At 35.4% G+C, this 16,255-nt stretch overlaps 1 protein-coding gene across 2 annotated transcripts in view; it reads right to left on the bottom strand.

Moving 5' to 3' along the window:
* Nucleotides 1-12,975, bottom strand: part of LOC131073008 (DEAD-box ATP-dependent RNA helicase 16-like) — a 155,907-nt gene extending 142,932 nt beyond the window's left edge. Inside the window, exons 1-4 of one of the 2 annotated variants that reach the window (XM_059207474.1) lie at nucleotides 12,706-12,975; nucleotides 12,148-12,303; nucleotides 11,887-11,976; nucleotides 11,390-11,518 (exon numbers count right to left, since the gene is read on the bottom strand). In XM_059207474.1, coding sequence (XP_059063457.1) covers nucleotides 11,390-11,518; nucleotides 11,887-11,976; nucleotides 12,148-12,303; nucleotides 12,706-12,840 — 510 coding nt within the window. In that variant the 5' untranslated portion in view covers nucleotides 12,841-12,975. The remainder of the gene's footprint in view (nucleotides 1-11,389; nucleotides 11,519-11,886; nucleotides 11,977-12,147; nucleotides 12,304-12,705) is intronic. The other variant, XM_059207475.1, reaches the window with a different exon arrangement.
* Nucleotides 12,976-16,255: the final 3,280 nt, after the last annotated feature.

Here is a 16,255-nt window from a genome sequence, read left to right as displayed (position 1 = left end):
TCATCTTTGGTGGTCCTTGCAACTTTGTTCTTCGTCGAGACACCTCAAAACGTCCTTGCCACCCTGTATCCTGACTTGGAGTGATTTAAACTTGAGTGGAAGGCAAGATAACTAACATTTCGCCCTGGTCCCTGGCTGAGGGACAGGAGCGAATTTTCATTTGCAAGCTCAATTACACTTTGCCAACTTCCAAATTTATCTTCAATGGACTCGTTGTGCCCCCTTTCATTCATCCTTGGCCTGGAGTTCGTTCTAACTTGGTGAGAAATTGGCCTAAGGGAGAAATCGCTCTGGTCCCTGACTAAGGGACAGGAGCGCCTAGGCCAATTTGGGCCTCACTTTGGTATCTTGTAATCTTCAATTTGTCTTCAACGAGTTCGTTACACTTTCTTTGTTTGCCTCAAACTCAAAACTTACTTGACCTTTGCCCAAAACATGCCTTGTGAGGAAAATCGCTCTGGTCCCTGGGAGAGGGACGGGAGCTACCACTGAATTTCGCCCTGGTCCCTGGCTGAGGGACAGGAGCGAATTAGCTTCTAGGTCCAATTTTCTTCACGAAGGCACTTCCAAATTATATTCAATTGATGAAACATATCTCCTTTGATCTCCTCAAATCGTCAAATTGTTCAAATCCAGCAAGGACAAGGCAATGCTTGATTTTGAGCTCCGGTCCTTCACTGAGGGACAGGAGCGATTTTTGCTCCTGGCACATTTCCGTGTTTGTAAAATTCTTCAAATTATATTCAACGGAAAGAACATGCCTCCCTTTATCATTTCCAATCCGAAATTCATCTTGATCCTGCAGAGACAGTAAAATTTTGAGAAACAAGCTCCGGTCCTTCACTGAGGGACAGGAGCGATTTTTGCTTCTACAAGCCAGAATATCAAGATTTCAGGAGTTTAATCACTTCACAAGGCAAAAACAAGTCATTTCCAATGCCCGAGATCAATTATCAAAATTCTCAATATTTGGTCAAAATCACTCAATCGGGCAAAAATCAAAAATCTCATCATTCACACTTAGACAAATTTGGACTCTGCATTCAAAATTCCGACTAAAATTAGACTAACTTACTTAGCCTCTAGCGAATTCACTTTATTCAAAATTGCATCCTACGAGAGGAAGCTCAAAAAGCTCTCAAGATTGACTGGACTCTGGCTTGAAAACACAGAAGCGGAAACCCTAAGGCTCGACCCTAGTCCAGACAACTGACAAACTAAACCAAAACCCTAAAAAGCAAAGCGAAGAGCAGGCAAAACGAGCAAAAAGAGGGGGGTCCCCATTTTAATGGGGCGATGTGTGAAATGGTCACAACAAGACCTCCTCTCTCTCTTTATATTGTTGTCTAGGTCTGCAACTCACTATTTTACAACACCTTGAACTCTCTTCCATCCTGATGATGAATCACGGAGTGTGATTCGAAACGTTGATGGGCAAAACATTTCTCACACAATCAAATCCAGAAACTGCTAACAATATTTGAATGGATTTTGGAAATCTTATAGCTTTGATAATCTATTTATTCATAGGGAAACAGACTATGTCACTATAGTATGTGTCACTGGACTCAATATATAACCTACTACCTGTTGTGACGTATTCACACATCGCCCCATTGCAAATGGGGACCCCTACCCGTTTTTTGCTTTCTGGGGTTTCCTTTCTAGGTTTTTAGGGTTTGTCTGTTAGCCTTTGCATTTTGAGTGTCGCCAAGGGGATCACTAGGATGGCAAGCTCTGCTTGAGCCAAGGTGAGTCAGTGGATGCTCCGGGTTAGGGTCATCTTTGAAAGTCTTCCTTAGGACAAAGTTTTGCTCTTGTTGCTAATTGTGTCTTGTTTAAGTTTCAGGAGGTCAATGAAGCTTGGTGAGTGAATATCATCTTTGAAGGTCTGAGTTAGGTCAAATTGGTGAGTGATGAAGTCTGGAATGTCATCCTGATCTTCAAATGTCCTGAAATTTCGCTAAGTCTGGATTGTCATCCTGATCCTGAAATTTGACTAAGTCAGGAAAATTGAATCCTCCAAAAACTAGATTTTGCATCATAACCCCTAGAGATCCGAAACCACTCTCAAACATCCTGACGGAGAGACCAAAAAGTCAAATTTTGCTCCTGACCCTTCCAAAGGGTCCAAAGCAAATTTCAATTTCGCTCCTAACCCTTCCAAAGGGTCCAGAGCGAAATTCTCCATAAGACATTCTACTTTGATCCAAACTTAGAACTAACTCATTCCCAGACATTATTGAGGGCAAAACACTTATTTGGAGTGGAGAAATGTGAGAGATGAAGTCAAGATTTGAGCCTAAAAGAAATTTCGCTCTTGACCCTTCCAAAGGGTCCAGAGCGAAATTCTTAGAAGACACCTTTTTTCCTCCTTGTTTGCACTGAAAGCCTTGTTCCTTGGTCATGGTGGGGGTAGATGGATATGTTCTTGCCTTAGGGAGTGACTAAAAGTGAAGGAGTGAAGGATTTTAGCCTAAAATAGAAATTTTGCTCCTGACCCTTCCAAAGGGTCCAGAGCAAAATTCTTCATAAGCCTCATTTGCTTCCTTGCTTAGACTACCAACCTTGTTCCTTGGGCGTATTTGGAAGGGAAATGATGCGTCTTTGCCTTTCCAAATGATAGAATGTGAAGGAATGAAGGATTTTTGACCTAGACAAGAATTTCGCTCCTCACCCTTCCAAAGGGTCCAGAGCGAAATTCATATTTCCTCTATTTTGCTCTTTAACTTGACCAAGTTTGGAACTTCTAAGGCATGGTTTGGAAGACTTGGATGCATATTTACCTTGGAGAGGAGGTTTGAGGCGATGAAATAATGGAAATCAACATGGAAGGAGAATTTCGCTCTGGACCCTTCCAAAGGGTCCAGAGCGAAATCCTCCATTTGACCTTCTTTTTTGCCTTGGGCCCTAGAGTGACCTTGTCTGGAGCTAGCCTTGATTAGGATGAAAGGAAGTTGAATTGATTGCGTTTGAGGAAGAATTGGATGAATGAAGTGCAAAATCAACCTAGAAAGAGGATTTCACTCCTGACCCTTCCAAAGGGTCCAGAGCGAAAATCCTTATAGCTCTTATTTTCTTCCTTGTTTTGGCTAGGCGTTGGCATGTCGGAGGGTGGATTGGTATGTTCTTGCCTTGAGAGGTAGTTGGACACTTTGAAAGATGAAGATTTTGCCTAAAACATGAATTTCGCTCCTGACCCTTCCAAAGGGTCCAGAGCGAAATTCTTTATTAACCTCATTTGTTACCTTGTTCCTTGGGTGAAGAGTGATGGAATTTTTACTTGCAAATAAGATTGGGATTGAAAAGATGAAGAGTCAAGTCTAGAATGAGAGATTCGCTCCTGACCCTTCCAAAGGGTCCAGAGCAAAATTTCACAAAACCACTCTTTTCCCTCAATTTTATGCCAAGTCTAGGGTGGTTCAAGGTGAATTAGGATTGGAAGTGTCTTTAGGTGTGACTTTGACTTGCTAGTGGTTATCAAATTTGAAGGAATTGAGCAAAATCATGAATTTCGCTCCTGACCCTTCCAAAGGGTCTAGAGCGAATTTCCTAAAATCACCTATTTTCCCTTCAAAGCAAGTCAAATCCTTGGTTTTTATGGCTTGAATGGGTGTGAAATGGCATGACCTTGCCTTTGAAGGTGGATGGAAGTGAGAGGAATGAAAGAATAAGCTCAAAATATGAATTTCTCTCTTGACCCTTCCAAAGGGTCCAGAGCGAAATTCCTTAAAACTACCTTTTCCTTTCATTTTTTTTGCCAAGCCTAGACCAAGGTGGGAGAAGTTGGGAGATGCCCCTAGGATTGCCCTTGAATGGATTGTCGCCTCCAAAAATGAAGATTTTAAGCTTGGACAAGGATTTCACTCCTGACCCTTCCAGAGGGTCCAAGGCGAAATCCTAAATAGGTCTTGTCCCTGGCCATGGTTTTTTAGCGAAATTCTCCTTTCTAGCCATGTTGAGGTCAAGTAAGTGTTGTTATGTTGAGAGATAGATCCAAAGGTGAGAATCAAGTAAGAAAAAAGTGAGAGGAATGGAGTTGAATGAGGGAAAACAAGCAAGAAATGAATTTCCTTCCTGACCCTTCCAGAGGGTTCAAGGCGAAATTCTTCAAACCACCTATTTTTTCCTTGATTGAAGCTAGAACCTTGATCCCTATGGTATGATTGGAAGAAAAGTGATGTATTCTCGCCTTGCAAGATAGATTGGAGTGAAGGAAATGAAATATCAAGTGAAAAACTTGAATTTCTCTCCTGACCCTTCCAAAGGGTCCAGAGCGAAATTCTCAAAATGTCATTTTTCCTTCAAGTTTGTGCTAGGCCAGGATAGTGATCAAGGTGAATTGGACTTAAAGATGGCCATAGGCATGTGTTTGAATAGGTTATGAGTCTAAGAGGTAAGGATTTTGAGCTAAAGAATGAATTTCGCTCCTGACCCTTCCAAAGGGTCCAAAGCGAAATTCTCAATTTCACCTAAATTGCTCATGATGAAGGTCAGGAGATGGATTCCCAGGCCTTGGTGGATAGAGGACTAGTGTATGCTTGCCTTGGAAGACATTTCGGAGTGGAGGAGTGACAGAACTTGAGCCTAAACTAGAATTTCGCTCCTGACCCTTCCAAAGGGTCCAAAGCGAAATCCTCAAAAACTCCATTCTTCTCCAATTTTGCATCAAGCTTGATGTTGGTTGAGATTAAAGGGATCCTTAGACATGCATTTGAGCAAGTTGTGGTCACAAGTTGTGAAGATTTTGTCCTAAAATGCAAATTTCGCTCCTGACCCTTCCAGAGGGTCCAGAGCGAAATCCTTTGAAACTCCTATTTATTCACCTTGTTTGAGCTAGGCAAAGGGCTAGTTGTGAGATTATGATGAAATGAGGTCTAAATTGCCCAGGAATGCAAATTTCGCTCCTGACCCTTTCAAAGGGTCCAAAGCGAAATTCTTATAGGGGGCCTAGCCTTGGGGAGAATCTTGAGCAAACTTCATTTTGATGTCTTCTTGTTGACGATTTAAGGTAGAAAATGCTATGTTAGAATGAATTTATTATGTGTCCTTAATCATCTTTTGGTTTGTTTTGCAGATGAAAGAAGACCAGGCCAGGACAAGGACGACCTCTTCCAGTCCATCATCATCAAAGACGTTCCACATACAAAAAGGGAGGATTCAAGGTGCTTTGAAGCGTTGGAAGACTAGGGGTGTTCAAGGAGTTCGAGTTAGCCTCGAGACCTCATTCTACCACAAGATGACAAAGAAAGGCTTCGCCAGCACTTCAAGGCAAGGTATGCTACCGGAGAAGGAAGACTTGACGATAAGAAAGCCTCATCAAGCACTTGGGAGTAAAAGAGGTACATCATTCATCAAATTGAGACAGAAAGGAGATCAACCAAGACACAGACATCAGACAAGGTGGCATCCCAGTCACTGCTTCTTCAGTCGGATTGGTCAACCTCAGCATGTCCAGATTCAATGTACCTGACTCATCGGAGACGGCACAAACTTCAAGGCACCTACCCCTGCTTCCTATTGGTCCTCACCCTTGGAATGTAATTTTCTAATTGGCTAAGGAAGTTTGTTGTAACAAACCCTAATTAGGGTATCTATCTTGCAATCCTAGCCATTGATTCTAAGTCAATCAGAGCCGTCAATTTGAAAAGGGCTCTCTATATAAAGCCCTGGCTCCTCATTTGTAAAGGTGAATAGTGGGTTAATAGATAATAGTCAGAGATTGATTAATAGAGAATAGCAAATAGAATAGCAATTAGAGTAGATTAGGAAGAGAAGGCAAGAAATTGTTGCCTTGATTGTAAATGAACCCCCTTTTCATTGAAGATATGGTGAAATGTGTCGTTTTTTGCAATATGCATGGTCTCTTGTTGAATCTTCATTGTAGATGATAAATCATTAGATTGAATGAAAGAAGTTATTGAATGCACTTGCATGGAATCCCCCTAGTCCAAACCACTAGCCTCTTGCTGACTGTAAGTGCGCCTTGTGTGGTCAACTGGCATAGAATGAGCTTAATCTCAAGTCGTTACACGTCTATTGTTCATGCATTAACTTGAATGATGATCAGTATCTGATGGTATCTGATTTGAATATATTTGAAGCATCCCTCAGAAGATCGCACTAAGTTGGTGTCAGATTGTTCAAGCCTGATGGTGAGACCCAGCCCAGTAGGACTCCACCTGGTCATTCATCCATCTTCTCGAATTCTAGGTCTTAGAGTAGACTTCCTGAACCTTGTATCTTTTGCCATTTCCTTATCTTCCAGTTAGTAAGTAGGACTTGTGATTCCAGCAAATCAGACGTTCAGGTCGTCAAAAGTAAGTCCCCTTGTGATTCTAGCAAAATCACATCGTACTACAAAGAGCTTATCCACACGTAGAGAACCTACATATCAGAACCTTGGAGTTACTCCAACTGATCCTTCAACGAGATCTTCAACAGTCGGGAAACTTTGTTCAAGAGAGGATAAGGTACCTTTAGGTATTTTATTCTATGTTTGGTCGTGTACAAAAGACACATCAACACTACCTCTCTTCCATCAATTCCTATAACTAAATATCTTGTTGATATTCTATATTCACTATGTCATATTCCACAAATTTGTAGTGCATTGCCTTGTAACTATATGACAACTAGTATTAGAGCATCTTTCCAAAATTTGCCATTGACTCAATTATTGTAGGCTTATAGTCTCCAAATTCAACTGAAATTTACTAAAGCAAAAACACAAAAAAAAAGCTTTAAGAGTTTATAACTTGAGAAAGGAATATCAATAAAGTAGTGGAAAAAATAATCTTGTGGAAGAATTTAGAAAAATAATAATAGGTTCAAGGGAAAATGGATATTTAAGACAATTAAAATACCCTATGCAACAATCGAATGATATCAACTCAAGCAATAATTCACGAATGCTTTCATTATGAAGACGCATGTTCAAAACTTGAAGAGGCATGTTGTGTGCTCATATGTACAAACGTTAAATGGTCAATCAAATAAACTATCACATTCAATTTTAGGTGTGACATACCCAAACTGACAAAGCAAAGTGGAAGTCTTGGATGAATTTGATAGAAAAAATACCCCTTAGTTGTGGCATCTACACCAAAGGGTGCCTTACTAGGATTGAGTAAACTATCACATTCAATTGTAGGTGTGATGCAATGCAACCAACAAAGCCAAGTGGAAGTCTTGGATGAATTTGACAAAAGAGATGCCCCTTAGTTGCGGCACCCAAGCTGAAGAAGACCTTGCTAGGGGAGTAATCAAAAAAATACTAAACAACCCTATAATAATAAATAAATAAAAGTTCTATCGAGCCAACGAAAATAATAGTGTACCAAAAGATATGATATGGTTCATCAATAATTTTTAAAAACTTCTTTTATACCATTTACATCTCAATTTTGACAAAAAAAAGTATTGACATCAATGGTAGAAAGCAAGTCATGCAAAGTCCTTGAAGGACTATTCCCCAAACATATCAACGTTATACATTGCAGGTAATGTGTCAAATGGTAGGATAATTTATGGTATCAATTCAAATGTTAATTATGGATTTTTTTATAAGCCGGTCTAAGCAAGCAAGTTTAGAATAGGAAACTAAGTTATTGAAGGCTGAACGCAAATATTGAAACAATGAAATATAAAAACTAACCAATTAAAACTAAAAGGTATCTTTAAAAGTTTATAACTTAAAAAATGTTCATAAAATGATATTAAGAAAAAGGGTATGAAGATTAGCTTAATGTATAATCACAATCAAACACTTTAAAATCAATTAAGTGTCTCAAAACAGCAAAGAAAATATGTAAAAACCAGACTTAATATGGCGATTAATCTAATTTTTACCAACTATATTTATTGTTAAAATAATATTAATATCTATTCTATAATGGTCATTTTCTATTCTTAGTGGTCATCTTAGTTGTCGACTTATTTAGCTATTTAGCTATTTAGTTGACTTATTTAGCTTTTTAATCGACTTATTTAGCCTTTTTAGTGCATTAAGTGAAACTATTGCTTCTTTATTAAAGACGCATAGTTAGCTTTATACTATTTAGCTTTTTAAGCTTTATTTAATATTTTAAGCTTTTTTAGTTTTTTAGTTTTCAATTAAAACGACTAGTTCTTAATTTAGAACATCGTCTTGTAATCTCTATATATATGGTTGTATATCGTTGAATAGATAATCCGATTATTTTGAGCAATCAATTTTTCATGGTATCAAAGCAGGTCGATGGGATTCTTTAAACTTTGGCAAATGTTTTACCAAAAATTTGTGGCTTCCTTTCTGGAATATTTTACAGATTTTTTTTTAATTGTTTTTTTATGAAAAAAATGATTCTGCTTTTTGAAGGCAGATTTGTTCGAGGGTTTCAGGGCGAATTTATTTTTCACAGTGGGAATTTTTGAGTGTTTGAAAATTGCGTTTATGGGTTCGTGTGTTTTTTGTTTTTTTCCCGCCATGTTCTTCTGTGATAGGTGTGCAAATTCCAACTAGGGTGCGCGATTTTTTGGCTTGGTTTGAGCGGCATTGGACTTCTATTGCACAAAGGGTTTTCGGCAAAGTTTTTTTGTTCCATTTTTCTCTGCACGAAGTTTGCAAAAAGGCGCATCGTATTTTTGCGACTTTGTTTTCCGTCGTTTTTCTCTGCTACCGACTTTGTTTTCTACCCTCTGCGTGACTACGTGTGAAGGGGTTTTATTGCACGACGGCTACATTTCCGCAATTTTCTGCCCTCCAATGCGAGTCTGTTTTCTCTTGGTGGCAGTTTGTTTTGCTCGAGATTTTCGCAACTTTTTTGCGTCTGTTTTTTCCATGGAATTTCCAAACGTGCAGAGTTTGTTTTACAGGCAACGCAACCTTCGTGTTTTTCCAACACGTGTTTCTGGTGTTGCAACCCTTTCTACACCTATTTGATTTTCAGCCCGTGATTTTACGCGTTGGCTGTGCGCAACGAGAAGGGTTTTGCCGCCATTTTTTTCGACCACGTGAAGATCTGCCTCTGTCATGTTTGGGTCTATTCACGAGGGTTTCTAAAATTCCCGCATTTTTGGACGTTTTGCGACCTGTCCAACCAAAGATTTTTTTTTCTCTACGTCTTCTTTGGCATGCATGGTGCGATCTGATTATAATTGTTTTCGGGTTTTCATAAATGTCTCTGAGAAAAAAAAAATTATTCACGGGTTTTTAATAATTTTTTGCCCCTTAAAAAATTATTTTTGAGTTTTTAATATTTTTTTGCCTTCAAAATTATTTTAGTTTTTATAATTTTGTCTGTAAAATAAAAATTATTTCTGGGTTTTATTAATTTTTTCCACAAAAATTATTTTTTTTGGGCAAGGCCCTCTCGTCCTACAGGAGGTCCCAAGGTTTTCACAATTTTTTCCTGAAAAATTGTTTGTTGGTTTTCTGATTTTTGCACAAAAAATCATGGGAGGGTTTTTGCTTTATTTTTATCTCAAAAATCAGGCTTTTGCCATGTGATGTCTAGTGTTGTGCTACGCGACATTTCCAGGGTTTTCACAATTTTTTCCTCAAAAATTGTTCACAAGGTTTATAATTTTTAAGGAAAAATTATCATATGTAATCCACAACGTTCGCGTGGGATTTTGGTTATCTAGGTTTTACCGTTTTTTCCACAAAAGCGATGATTTGTAACCTCGGATTTTTTGGTTTTCACATTTTTTTCCTCAAAAATTGTTTGCAAGGTTTATAATTTTCCTTTAAAAATGATCATGTGTATTCCACAAAGTTTGCGTGGTATTTCTAGGTTTTCGCAATTTTTTCTTCAAAAATTGTTTGCTGTTTTTTTTTATTTTTTCCTCAAAAATCATCTATAATACGCGAAGTTCGCATGGGATTTTTTGATTCACAAAGTTCTCAAGGTTTGACAATTTTTCTCCTCAAAAATCGTGCTTTGTTGCAATCAATTTTGGATCACATTGCTAGGGCGAACATCTGCAGCCATGGTATCTTGCAGTTTGTTTCAGAGTTGTTGGAGCAAACAGTGCTCAGTACTCTTCTGCAAAAGGGTTTGCTGATTTTTCCTCAAAATCATGGTTTCAAGCTTCAGTAATTTGCGTGTCAGATCTCTAATTCGCGTGTGAGGGCTACATTATCTTGGATGGCTTTTGGTACTCTCTATCATTTACCTTTTGCAGATCCTGGGAGGGTCTCCATAGCAACAGAGTGTTCTTTGCATTTGTGATCAAAACACCTGCAATGTCTTCTGTAGGGTATTGAGTATGATGACCATTTGGGAGGGTGTTAAAATAATATTAATATCTATTCTATAATGGTCATCTTCTATTCTTAGTGGTCATCTTAGTTGTCAACTTATTTAGCTATTTAGCTATTTAGCTTTTTAGTCGACTTATTTAGCTTTTTTAGTGTGTTAAGTGAAACTATTGCTTCTTTATTAAAGACGCATATTTAGCTTTATATTATTTTTCTTTTTAAGCTTTATTTGATATTTTAAGCTTTTTTAGTTTTTTAGTTTTCACTTAGAATGACTAGTTCTTAATTTAAAACGTTGTCTTGTAATCTCTATATATACGGTCGTATATCGTTGAATAGATAATCCGATTATTTTGAGCAATCAATTTTTCATTTATGTTTCATCAGATAATGAAATCTGAACTAACACAACACATTAGAATGAAAAGGAAATTCAAACTGAAGAGTTGTTACATAACAACACTGTCAAATCCAGCAACCATTACAAATGCTCTATTACAAGTCCAATAGCAAATCTCCAACTAACATAAGTTTGAGATGTGTTGACTTCCCTGTCATCATGAGAGCATTTGTTTTCAACAATAAGGTTCTGAGAATTTGTATCATGATTACATAACATATACATAGAATTCAAGTCAAGGATATTTCAGTTGTCAGGATTCATATATTAATTTGCAAACATTATCTACGCATTCAAAACTGTTGCTTATTGCCCTTGTAAATGCAAAATTAGTAGGGATGTAAACCCCATTTCATTATCCTAACTAGAAGTATGAAAAAGGCCTCAATACATTCAAACCCCATGATTGATAAGAAATAGGACAGAGAAACATAAAATATTATTTCGACAGCCACTAAGAAATAGGACAGAGAAACATAAAATATTATTTCGACAGCCACTAGCATCCAGGTCCAAAGCAAAGTAATATTTCAACCAAGACAAACTAATTATTTGACTGCCACTGGCATCCCAGTCCAAAAAAAGGAAGAGAGCATGGTAAATTTAATGGAACCACACCAATTAACATTTACCTGCAAACAATCATTTCAGTTGGTCTAGCATACAGGCTCAAGTGCAGCTGCAAATATTCCCATAACTCTTGAACTAGAAAAATTATATTACGTCCAAAAAATTTAGGAAAGTACCTCATCCAAAACTAATGTTGAAAGTGACTCCTTGATAGAGGAAACATGTAAAACTTTCTCTGCAATACAAGTTGCAATACACGATGGTGTTGCCACTACAATGTCTGGTGGCCCAACCATAGCAGTCCTCTGCAAATGGAAAGACAATAAGCAATTTCAGATTTACTTTTGGTTACCAATATTATGCCATTTTACAGTTTTTTGAAGGATAAGGAAACAACATATTCACCATTTGGGTGCTAAATTGAACATAAACAATCAGAAAGTTCAACCAGAGGTATCCCCTAACCATAACACAACATACTTCCTACCATAAAAATGCTTAAAAGCAAAGTTCTTGAACCATATTGATGACCCGTGCTATTTAAAATCAGTAAACGTCTTTGCAATTTATCTTGACCATTAGAAGGGAATAAACTAATTCCAAAATCTAATTTGAATATCCATGTAATAAAGTCGCATATGTTATCCATCAAATCATAGGACAAAAAAGCTACCAGATTGGAGATGGACATGCTGCTAGTCAATTGAACAACTTTCGAAGAACCTTTGCAGTGCTCCAGCAGAGACGAGATCTCCGTGTAAACCTGAAGCAGTCGAAGTTCTAACTGGTTAAAGTCCTGGCTTGTTAAGTGTCCAAATGCAAAAATGCAATAAGGTAAACAAAATTCAACATCGTTGATCTAAGAGAAATACGAAAAACAATGTGTACAATGGTTCCACTTTGAATTAAATGACAGACACTGAGTTAACATTACCTGCTGGCAAAGCTCTCTGGTTGGGACAAGGACAAATGCACTTGGACCACTCTTAATTTTGTCGCTGCATGAGAACAATTTTTGAAGCAACGGAAGAAGATATGCAAATGTCTTCCCCGAACCAGTTTTTGCCCTTGCAACAACATCACTCCCTTCCTATCAAAACCAAAAGCCAAAAAAAAAAATTCAAAAAGCGCTGTAAAAATCTTCTCCAACATCGATCACAATCAACATTGCCCTTCACTTGGCAAACGAATGAGTTGTTCATTGAACTGAACTTGCCCTCTTAAACCAAAGTTCCACAATGGACAACTATAACTGAAGCTTGCAAACAGACTAACAATTCAAACAATAGTGAAAATCAAACCAAATTCATCAGCCGCCCGAGCAGGCTAATCCATTATTCGTCTTAAGAACACTAATATTTTAGGAAAGTATAACCAAGCTGAAATCATACGTTTCCGATGAATATATTTTATATATTTATTCAATATGCAGTATAGAGCAAATATGGAAGAGTAAAAGATAAATATGAGTAAATGCGACAGAGTAATTCACCAGAATTAAAGGAATAGCTTTAAGCTGGATAGGAGTAGGTTTTGTAATATTCTTTTTTGCAAGGGTTCGAATCAAGCGGGCGTCCAACCCCATGTCCTCGAAGCCTAAATCATCTTCTTCTCGAGTACCATCCATCGCCTCTTCCTCCCCCTCCTTCCAGTTTACCTGTTTCGGAGAAGAAAAAACGTTTTGAAGAAATCTCTCTTCCGGCTCTTCTTCGATAGGCTGGATTTCAAACCCAAAATCGTCTTTTTTAATTAGGTTTTAAGTAAACGGTTGGCTTTCTTATCTACAGGAATAGTCATATATAGATATTTATCTGAATTTTTATTTTTTTTTAATCAATGATAACTTTAAGAGATCTTTTTTAAAAATAGGATATAAAATTCAGACAAATCTTTTATTTTCGGGAAAAAAAAATTCTATTGGCAAAATGTTTTAGAAACCTTGACAAATTTAGAAAATAAAAGAAAAATATATTAATTATGGTGATAAAAAACTTTATTAATTCATTATTATTCAATTGTTTTTCCACCAATTACAACTATGATTTTTTTGTTTTAATGTATGTGTTTTAATTTTTATAAAGATAAGATGAATGATTTTTAAGTTTTTAAATTGTAAAAATTATCTTTCTCCACATTATCTAATGATTATTTTTAGTCAACTTTTTAAGTACATTAAAATAATATTTATTATGTTTAAATTTTCTTATCAAATTTATGATTATTTAATTTTACTTTAGAACTACTTTTTTTCTTAAGAGGTACTAGTCTATTTTTGACAATTTTTCACTAATATATATTTTAATGTTTTGACACTTTGAATAAATATTTAATAGTCTTAGTATTGTTAATATACCAGTAATATTATTAAATACCTATATAATGTCATTTGAAATGTAACCAATATCTTTCTAATAACCATCAAAGAAATAAATTAAAATAATCTACATGTAAAAGTGATTCAATCTTGATTATCAAAATACATTTACTCCTCAACAAAATTGTAAAGAACATAAGTCAAAGCAAAACTAAATTTATAAGTTGAACAAAACATTACAATAAATTATTTTAAATCATCATTACACTTTATAATATTATTATTTATATTTTTTTCAATTTTCATAGAATAATAATTTTTTCATAACTCGTACGTTGAACTTTTTCCTTAAAAAATATTATTTATTTTATAATAATTATAATTATATACACGCTTTCATTAATATAATAATATTGTTTAAAATTGAATATTTTCAAAATAATATTTACATTACATTATATTGTATACCTGAAAAGATGTTAGTGATCAATTAAGAACTAAATGAACAAGCATACCAATGAAACATTACATATGAAGGATAAAACAAGTTTAAACAAGTTAAACCAATATCATCTCAAAACCGTTTCATTGTTTTCTATCTCATAGGATTCCTTGAGTTGTGATTGCTCTCAGATCATTGAGCAAATGACTCTTTGAATGACCACTCCAAGAATGAGTGATGTGTGATAAGATGATCTATATGCAAAGCAACTAAGATCTATATGATGATTAAAAAAGCTTGCTAAGATGAGATATTATGCTATGGTAATGAAACTAACTATGTTATGATCTGGATATTAAGTTATACTAACATGAATATGTTATGCTAATGATATGAAATGCTTCTAAATGTTAAAGATTATGATTTAAACAAAGAGAGACAAAGCTTAAGACTTGATGAAATAGACTATAATCTGGATGCATGAAACTTGGATAATGGATGATGAGAGAAATGAAGCCTATTTATAGAAGAAATAGGCAAATGGATGGTTAAGATTGAGTAATCTTAACAAGGGTTAGGATTGAAGGATCTTCAATCCATGTGATACTTTCAAACCAATCCCATGTTGACAAGTGTCAATATGAGAAGGCTTGAGAGGGGAGAGAAGAGGCATTAAATGTCTGAGGAGACACGAGGGTTACCCTAGGAGAGTTTGGTTAAGGTTGAGTTAGTGGATAAAGATTTTATCCAAAGGATGAACTCGTGTGCAAGAGTTAAAGGGATAACCATGGTCAAAGAAATGAATGCTTGAAGAGACCCATGAGTTAAAAGGATGGTTAAGTTAGAGGAAAGTCTCTAACCAAGGATAGAAGGTGAATTAACCATTAATGGTTATGAAGACTTTGGAGGTTAACTTGTTGAAGACATAAAGCCTTTAATGGTTTATAAAGACTTTGAGAGTTTTTGAGAAGTGGCATTTTTCTTCAGAAATGTGCAAATTATTATGAGGGGGATTAGGCTAAATTGGAATTGATTAGAAGAATCTAGAAAGGGGTTTAGGCATGCAAGTGGATTTTGTAGGAGAATGCAAATGGGAGGATTTTTAGGATTTAATTGAGATAAAATTAATATATTTCAAAAAATGGGTTACAACTTGCATTAGGTTGATTTAAATAAATATTAATTTATTTAAATATAAAAGGGGTTTTAATTAAATATAAATTTAATTAAATGGGAAAGGGAGACTTTAATTAAATAAATATTTATTTAATTGAAAGCTAGAACTTGGCCATATCAAATAAAATGAATAATTTATTTAATCGCTAGAAGAAGGGGGTGAATTAATTAAATATTAATTTAATTAATATAGGAATTGTTAGTAAATTAAATAAACATTAAATATTTATTTGATTTGGTGGTCAGATTTATGTGTCTACATATATTATATTATATTATATTATAATTTGTTTATTATCTATGAATTCATAACAAATTATTTTATCACAATATGCTATTATAATACTATAAAGGCAAGTACTCGCCACTATGTGGCACTTGTTTAAAAGTAGGGGCATGAGGGTGGAAATGATTCGATAGATTTGAGAGGTAGACTCTATCATATTCTCTTTCCACCATTGATTTAAAATATAATACAATGGGCCCTCTTGCATTCCACAAGGTAAAATATACTCAATTTTTAAAATTTTGGGCTCAATGAGCATAACGAAATATGGATACATTTTACTTTACATAATACAATGAGGGTTCTTATAATATATTAAATAAATCAATGGAAAAAATATTAAGATTGGTGATATGACTCTATATTAACTAATAATTATGATATATTATTTGTGAACTGATTTAAATTTTTATAATAACTTATTAAATTTAGACGAATCTAATCTAATCATGTGGAATAATGTGACAAAATTTCAAGTAAAAAGTGTAATAAAATAAATGCTTTATCGATTTAAATAAGACTAAAACAAAATTTTGTTAAAAGGTGTCGATTTAGGTTGCCTTACGGCTTGAACTATTAACCAAATTTGGATTCCCAAATTTCAACTGTTAGTCAATTGTGAATATTAGCCACTAAAAAAATCAATGTTTTTCAACATCTAAGTTTTTTATAGTTTATATATGATATATTCTCTTTCAGCTACTTGTTGAATGAATGAAGAAATTTTAATTGCATCCACGACACCCAGCAATCTAAGGGACTAAGATGCACCAAATTAACCCATTTTCAAGTTCTTTACCATGTTGGATCTTTTGTTATGTATC

The sequence above is a fragment of the Cryptomeria japonica genome, chromosome 6, assembly GCF_030272615.1.
Source record: "Cryptomeria japonica chromosome 6, Sugi_1.0, whole genome shotgun sequence".
In the NCBI taxonomy this organism is placed as follows: domain Eukaryota; kingdom Viridiplantae; phylum Streptophyta; class Pinopsida; order Cupressales; family Cupressaceae; genus Cryptomeria; species Cryptomeria japonica.
The sequence above is the reverse complement of the archived record's forward strand: the minus strand, read 5'-3'. Positions and strand labels throughout refer to the sequence as shown.